The sequence below is a fragment of the Fundulus heteroclitus genome, chromosome 22 (assembly GCF_011125445.2).
Source record: "Fundulus heteroclitus isolate FHET01 chromosome 22, MU-UCD_Fhet_4.1, whole genome shotgun sequence".
Lineage (NCBI taxonomy): Eukaryota > Metazoa > Chordata > Actinopteri > Cyprinodontiformes > Fundulidae > Fundulus > Fundulus heteroclitus.
Window position 1 is genome coordinate 37,149,593 of NC_046382.1, and position 7,496 is coordinate 37,157,088.

General features: G+C 41.5%; 1 protein-coding gene across 2 annotated transcripts; it reads right to left on the bottom strand.

Moving 5' to 3' along the window:
- Nucleotides 1–627: 627 nt before the first annotated feature.
- LOC105933313 (homeobox protein Hox-D9b-like) lies at nucleotides 628–3,475 on the bottom strand. Of its 2 annotated transcripts, none has more exons than XM_036126729.1 (2): nucleotides 2,529–3,475; nucleotides 628–1,188 (listed from the first exon to the last, which is right to left on the bottom strand). In XM_036126729.1, the coding sequence occupies exons 1-2, from the start codon at nucleotides 3,328–3,330 to the stop codon at nucleotides 944–946; spliced, it is 1,047 nt and encodes a 348-aa protein (XP_035982622.1). In that variant the 5' UTR covers nucleotides 3,331–3,475; the 3' UTR covers nucleotides 628–943. The 2 variants fall into 2 exon arrangements, with proteins under 2 accessions (XP_035982622.1, XP_012728242.2); XM_012872788.3 differs by having other exon boundaries at nucleotides 2,592–3,462.
- Nucleotides 3,476–7,496: the final 4,021 nt, after the last annotated feature.

A 7,496-nucleotide genomic window follows, 5' to 3' on the forward strand; every position in this document is an offset into this window, starting at 1 on the left:
ACTTCAGAGAACAGCCTGCAACTGTGAAAGGCAATTCTTACATTTTGCTCAGAAATTCTGAGCTGGATGTAGCTGTGGAGAAAAATCTAACCCAAAGCATGATGCTGCCACCACCGTGCTTCAGTCTTGGGATGGTGTGTTCAAAGCTTGAAGCGTTGTTTTTTTTTTGTCTTCACAACCTAAACCCTCTTCGAAGCCTTGACCCTGACCGGCCCGCCGCGTTCCTTCGTCTTCAGGATGCTTGCTGTTCACTTCTGGAGTGTTTTGGCTGCACTTAATTCAGGGATTTCAGAGTAAAGAGGTCTGCAAACAAATGGATGTCACTCTTTTCCTATTTGGATGTGCAAAAAAAATCCCCCCCAAAAAAAACAAAAACAAGCCACGCATCATTTTCCTTCCACTTCACAATTATGCACAACTGTGTGTAAGTCTATCGCCTAATTTCCCAATATATACTGAATCGGTGCGTGTGACCGGGGTGTGAATACTTATACAACGACTGCATCCATGTTTAAAAAAACTATTTGTGTTAAGGTGAGAAAAGTCTTTGATTGTGACCTATTTGCTTTTAAGATTTTCAATCATCTTGTGTTTTTTTTTTTTTTACTTTATTTACAACCCAGGGTTCCAGGCGGTTATCATGTGGATGGAAGGGTTCTGCAGCAGAGCGTGGGTTATTTCATACGTTAAGGCCCAATGGCGGTACCGTGTTACAACACATCCTGGTCTCCCCATTGCACTTTCCTATAGTAGCTCCACAGCGTGGGAACAGATGATCGGGGGAGTCGATGCTCAGCATCTTGGAGTGTTGCGTTTCTTTAATCAGCTTTAGCCTCGCCGCCTCTTCTCCCATCCCAGGTGGGGTGGGGGGGGGGGGGGGGGGGGTAAAAGTGAAAACTACATATATACATATAAAACAGAAGGTACTCAGCCTCCCAAGCCATCAGTCATTCATGCTCCTCCTCTCCCGGATCATCAGCTTTTTCATCTTCATCCGCCTGTTCTGGAACCAGATTTTCACCTGTCTCTCTGTCAGATTCAAGAGTCCCGCCACCTCCAGACGCCGGTCCCTCGTCAGGTACATGTTGTAGAGGAACTCCTTCTCCAGCTCCAGGGTTTGGTGCTTGGTGTAGGGGCACCTCTTTTTCCGCGTGGACTTGGCGTGGATCCAGCTGGCTGAAGGGTTCTCTGTGAGGAGAAGCACCAGAGAGGGCACACATTTTCAGTTAGGCCGCTTGTCCCCGCTCTGATCTCCTCTAGCTGCTGCGTGTGTGTGTGTGTGTGTGTGTGTGTGTGTGTGTGTGTGTGTATGCTGCGAGGCTGGAAGAAACACAGAGGGAAAGGTTTTTCCCGAGCCTGCGACTTTTGGTTGCTCAGAGAAAATGGAAAATAAAACCAAGAAGAAAGACCACCTAACTGAGCTTAAAGGCATCACTTTTTGCTTCAAAGTTCCTGAAGTTTAAATCAAAGTCAAACAGAATCAAGTGTGCGGTTGCTTGTTCATCCGGTGTTTTGATGTTTTTTTTGTTGAAAAGGTAACCAAGCTGCAGAGTTACATTATGGGGAAACATCCCGGATTTCTTTATTAGTCTTAGAATAAATGTGGCCTTTTTAGCCACATTTAAAATCAGCCAAGAAGAAAAAGCAACAAGTGTCTTTACACATTTAATTTAACACAGACTTGGGTTAGTATAAAAATCTAAACTAAAATAAAAAAATGCGTTCTTCGGACCTGGCCAGCTCTCATCTTAACGTCACTTCGCAAGTTAATCTTGTTGTGTTTAAGTGTTTAAGTTAAATGTTTTGCTCAAAAAAGTTATTTTTCCCACGGTGTAGCTATCACCTATTTCCTCTTGTAAAGTGACAATGATTATTTTTGTTATTTTATGCATATTCTTCTATTTTTCCTTTTTGAATTCAGGGATCACCACAGAAATAAAGTGAGACTATCTGCTCATCACGTTCATTTAGCTTTGGAGGAAATCATAGAGCAGTTCCACATAAACAGAAAGGCTTAAGGTCCTTTAAATAATGACAGAATGCAGAAATACCAATCTAGAGTAAGATTACCTGCGGAACTGAATGAAAGGAACCAAATATATGCAACTATAAAGCGCGCCATCTACCTATAATTTTACCTTTCTAGGATTTTTTTAAAAAAAAATTTTTTTCTTAGAAATCTACTCATTTCTTAGGGCTTCCATAAATGATCCCGGATTTATTGACAGATAATAACAATATATCTGTAACGCTTATCCAGCTGGACACCAATGGCCGTCCTAGTATAGCTGCGGGTTTTGTAGGCGGGAGGAAAAAAAAAAGGCCTCGTAGAAATAAAGCAAACCCCTCTCCCAGTCAACCTGCTAATCCTTCGGCGACGAGCTGCTAAATAACAATAGCCCCTTAATTATTTCAATGGACTATAAACTTTTATATTTGAGCGTTTACAAGACGTTTATAGGCCTATAAAAGTGGCTGGCTCTCACCTACAGACAGCCCCCCCCCCCCTCCCTCCCTCAGAGCCACACCTGTGTGTTGGCGCTTCTCACAGCTAGACACATTGCTGCCTGCCGGCTTTACCGCGTCTTTACCCGGGTCAGGCTGCTGCGGAGGCGGCGGCGGCGGAGGCGGCGGCTGCTGCCGGCTTTTCCTGCCGTCCTCCTCCTTCCTCGGCTCGGACTTCCTTCCCAGCTCCTCCGCCGTCCCCAGCCGCTCCAGGACCACCTCCGGCGGGCTCGCGAAGCTGGAGTCCTCGGCGCTGTCGTGGGACCGCGGGGAGCTCTCGGGTTTAATCGCGTCGTACGTGGGGCTGGGGTCGGACAGGTCCCCCTGCGCGGGGAGACACGCGGGGAAGCCGGGCGGCACGTGCGACAGCGCGCTCTCTGAGGTCGGGGTCGCCCCCTCCCAGCAGCGGACGAACCTGCCGTCGGACGCCGCGGCGGACGCGACGTGCTCGGCGTGGCTGGGAGCCTGCGGGCCGTAGTACGGGTGGTGGTGGTGGTGGTGGTGGCTCAGGAGGGGGTGCGGATGGAAGAGGCCGGGGAGGGAGGCACCGGAGGCGGCCTGCAGCTGGGAAGACGTCGAGGAGGAGGTAGGCGTGTTTGTCCAAGGAGAGAAGCCGTTGAGGCTGGCTTTGTTGGAAAAATGGGAGAAATCCGGGATGTGTGAGCAGAGGGTCCCCTCCTCCTCCTCCCGCTGCTCCTGCTCCGCTCCCCGGGAAGGCTTCGCGCACCCGGCCGTCGAACCCTGCAAGCCTCCCGGGATGAAATGCGCAGCGTACGCCTCCTCGGTTTGGACACCCATCATGGAATAATAATTCGTTAGCGACATGTTTATTTTATTATTTCAATAAAAAGACACTTAAGTGCGCCTGTAAAACCTTAGATGGGGCTGGTATAGTGGCTTGCATCCTCCCCTAAAATGGTAGTATTTTTTCCTCCTGCCCTCAGCCTCTCCTCGGCTGCCAATTGGTTACCCCGCGGGTCACGTGACGGGACAGTACGCAGCCTGGATGGGGGAATAAATCAAAGCCTTCTTTTGTGTTCACAAATGTGATATAAAGCAGCCTGCTGCAGATGTGACTGAATGTAGCATTCGCGTTAATGCAAGTGCAACTATTGTTTCAAAGCCAAATGAGGAAAAAAAATAAATAAAATAAAAAAATAAAGAATATAGAAAAAAAAAACAACTACTAAAGGCCCTTTTGGCCGAAGTAAGCGAGTTGACGCTTCTGTCTTGAGGTTTTCTCAAGACAAGATTCATGAAAGACGTTGTTCTTTGGAAGTAAATTCCTTGACGTGTCAAGTTTACAGTCACCATCCTTGGGTGGAAGCTGGTGCGCATGCAGCTACATATAAATTGGCTTTTATTTATAGTTCAAAGGTGCGTCTGTATGGCGTTGTAGAAAATAAACACACCTAAATTCATCTTGAATGCATGTGTACGTCGCGGGTGGCTTGCTTTGCGCTTGCTTGTTTGTTATTAATAATAATATATATATATATATATATAAAACAACAACAACAACAACCTCGAAATCATTTTATAATGTGACTTTTGATATAATTTATTGTATAAATTCACATAGACGCAGCCTATTCTTCATTGAGTGGGAAAACACTATCGGTCCGTTGCGCAAAACGTTGCGGCGTTTACATCTTTTGGCCAAATTATGGCGTTATTATCAAATTGTATATATTTTTTTCCTTTGAACAATTTGCTGTGCCTGATCAATAGCGAGTTCGTATTTTAACTAGTACAAATCTGTAAGAAAAAAAAAAAAGAATAATTTCGCTGTTACGATTTGAAATCATTTGTACAAATGTGCGCATGTGTAATTAAATTAATAGAAAACGACCAGAGGCTAATTTCGTGTTTGAAAATAAAATTTAATTTAGAACGAGTCTTTATTAACAAGTAGACAATGGTCTAAGATTGTAAATAAGACTTTTCTTAAGGGCAAAACAATGACGCGCGTCAAACGGCATGCGTCAACGCAGGGCCATCTGCGTGTTTTCCCTTTTAATTCAAGTGTCTCCATTTTTTTTTCGTTCTTGTTGAGGAAAAATCTGGTTAATTTGACAAAAAAAAAAAAAACAACAGACAAAAAAACAGCAGAACAGTGCCTTTACAGTTTATTTGACAATCGGTAGTGATAAGAAAATGTTACAATTCCAACCTAAAAAAATAAAAAAAATCTGTGTCGATATTAATCAGTATTTCTGAGCAGACATTTTGGGAGTTTACAATCTTAAATAAATCAGTTATATTTCAACCTAAAAAAATCTACCTTCGTAAATTTGGTAGGCTATTTACTCACACTGCATCTATTTTGCCACTGAATGTGTTAATTCCTCACTGTTTTAAATTTACATAAGTCAGTGTTTATCCATTTGTATTTTATTAATCAAATCAAAATAATGTCCCCATCAAACAACAGAATACTATTACTTAATCTAGAATCATATATATATATATATATATATATATATATATATATATATATATATATATATATATATATATATATATATATAATTTAACATCAGTCCCATAATCATTTGATTTAGAAGATATTTGCTTTTAAAGGTCCAGTCGTAAATGCACACAAACAAGTTTTATGGAGGCAGCCACACTGATCACCTCTGCTCCTAGCTATTGCCGCTTCATGAAGTCATCTGGTTTGTTGAAAAAGTTTTTCCCTTTATAACCACTGTTAAGACGTGCTGTTAAGAGGACTGCCTGGGTTAAGAGACTCCTCTTGCTACCAACTTCAAGTTTAGCGTTTGCAACACGACTAAGCTAGTTAAGGCACAAAAATTTGTCAAATATTCAAAATATTCTAATTGTTTAAATCTGAAAGAAGGTGGCCTCAGGGTTAAGGACCTCAGCTGGCTAGCAAGTTTGACTTTAGCATTATGGTCACTAAATTAGTAAGGGCTTAAAACATGAATTAAATACTATGTTTTTAGATGTGTCGTTCAGTGAGCCTGCCTTAAGAGGAACCTCCTGTTGTTAAAAGCTTTAATTTAGCACCATCATGTTAAAGGCAGAAACACTAGTGAAATATTATGGTAGCTACTAGGGATGGACCGATACAGGTTTTTTAAAGCCGATACCGATAATGCTGACATCAGTCTAACCGATTCGGATATGTGCTGCTGATTTTTTGGGACCATTTTTGAGGCCGATATTGTTTATTCTTCCTCCATTTACATGATAAAAATTACAATTTTTACACATCAATGTTACACAAGTATCAAAACTTGATTTTAAAATCGGCTAATATTAAAAATCAGCTTCAGATGGCAGTTTGCAAGGTATACAGAAAAAACATGCATCACAACTTAAGGCAGCGCTTTGCTTAATGCATGCGTTACAGCGAGAAAAGAGCTTCTTTAGGTCAATGGGGAGGAGGAGGAGAAAAAACACTGACCACCGCTGCATTGTATGGACATTTTATGTAAAGTTAGATGTTGTACGTGTAGTGATTGGTCGTTATTTTTATGAGGATACACAATTCTCCATTGGAACAAACACATGCACAGCAGTAGTAGCTTGCCAGCTGGAGATCAGAAGTGGCTTTTTAGATACAGAAACAGAAACACGCCACAGTTTCTTCCTGCTCACAGTGAGAAAGAGACAGACTGTCAAAGGTCAGATGCAGCTAAATTAGACCGTTAAAACTGCATTAAAAGTTGAAAACGTAACCCTGTTGTTGTTGTTGTTGGCAGCTGCTCTCTTATATTCAGCATGGATGCTGAATATGCTAACACATCATTATCGGCTGATACGCGTGCTCATATCGGCCGATACTGATACAGGAAAAAAACGCAAACATTAACCAAAATTATCGGCCGGCCGATATATCGGTCGACCTCTACTCTACGAGACAGTGGAAACAGCGGTCTACGAGTGAAGGAGCTTAGCTCAGTAGCAATTTGATTTTAGAATGGGCAAGACACTTTTTCATTCCAATCTGTCCTTTATTCCAATTCCTTTTGTCCATGTAAACGTAGCTAGTGACATCAGTTCAATAAATATTTGTACGCTATTTTGATTCCCTATTTTACTGCTTGCTGACAAATTGCTCTTCCATGGTTTTACTATTATATTTATAGACTTTTAACATCTAATGTCAGGTAAACGAAGAAAGAATCGCTAAATGTATTTCATTGTTATTGTCTGTTTTACCTTTCACCAGCAAGGTCACACTGAGGGAATGCTCTCTACTTCCAGGGAGACTTGATCAGGATGGCAGTAAACACAGAGATTTTTAGGTCAAGTATCGTCCGAAAAATTTAACAATTGGAATAAAAACATACACAAACAAAGTTACAGTGTTATAGAATAGGGCACATGTTAAAAAGACCAGGTCAGAGCGACTCAACCTACTGTAAGAAAAACAGACACAATTAGTATTCCTGTAATGCAGTCCCTTGAAGTCCATAAAAAGTAGAAATAGAGGCTAGTGTCTAGAGATTCAATTTTTAATAAGAAGCCTATTCAGAATATATGGTGCATAAAAAAAGACACTTTCTTAAATTCTGAATATACACATAATTTTAAAAGCTAAATTAGTAAATTGACAACAATAAACAGCTAGGTATTAATTATTGGTGCAGTGAGATTGCTAAAAAGATGATTTTTGGTAAAGACAATTTCTCACCTCATTTGTGACTCTGGGTCTCTGGAGAAAAGAAATGCATAGTCCTGATGCCACTGGAAGAATGATGATGATGATGATGATGATGATGATGATGATGATGATGATGATGATGATGATGATATTAATACAATTATTGGGATTTCAAGCTTTTTTTTCTTGATCAAAAACTACAATTTCCCAAGCGACTATTTCTCAGACTAGAGCGCTGTGTTTAACGGGAGCCGTGACTGCGGCTGTTTCACTGAACCGTTTCAATCTGAATTAAACCCAGTAAAACAGAAAGTCCACATCTCCTCACCTATTTAGTTCCTTCTGGACTACAGGTGGA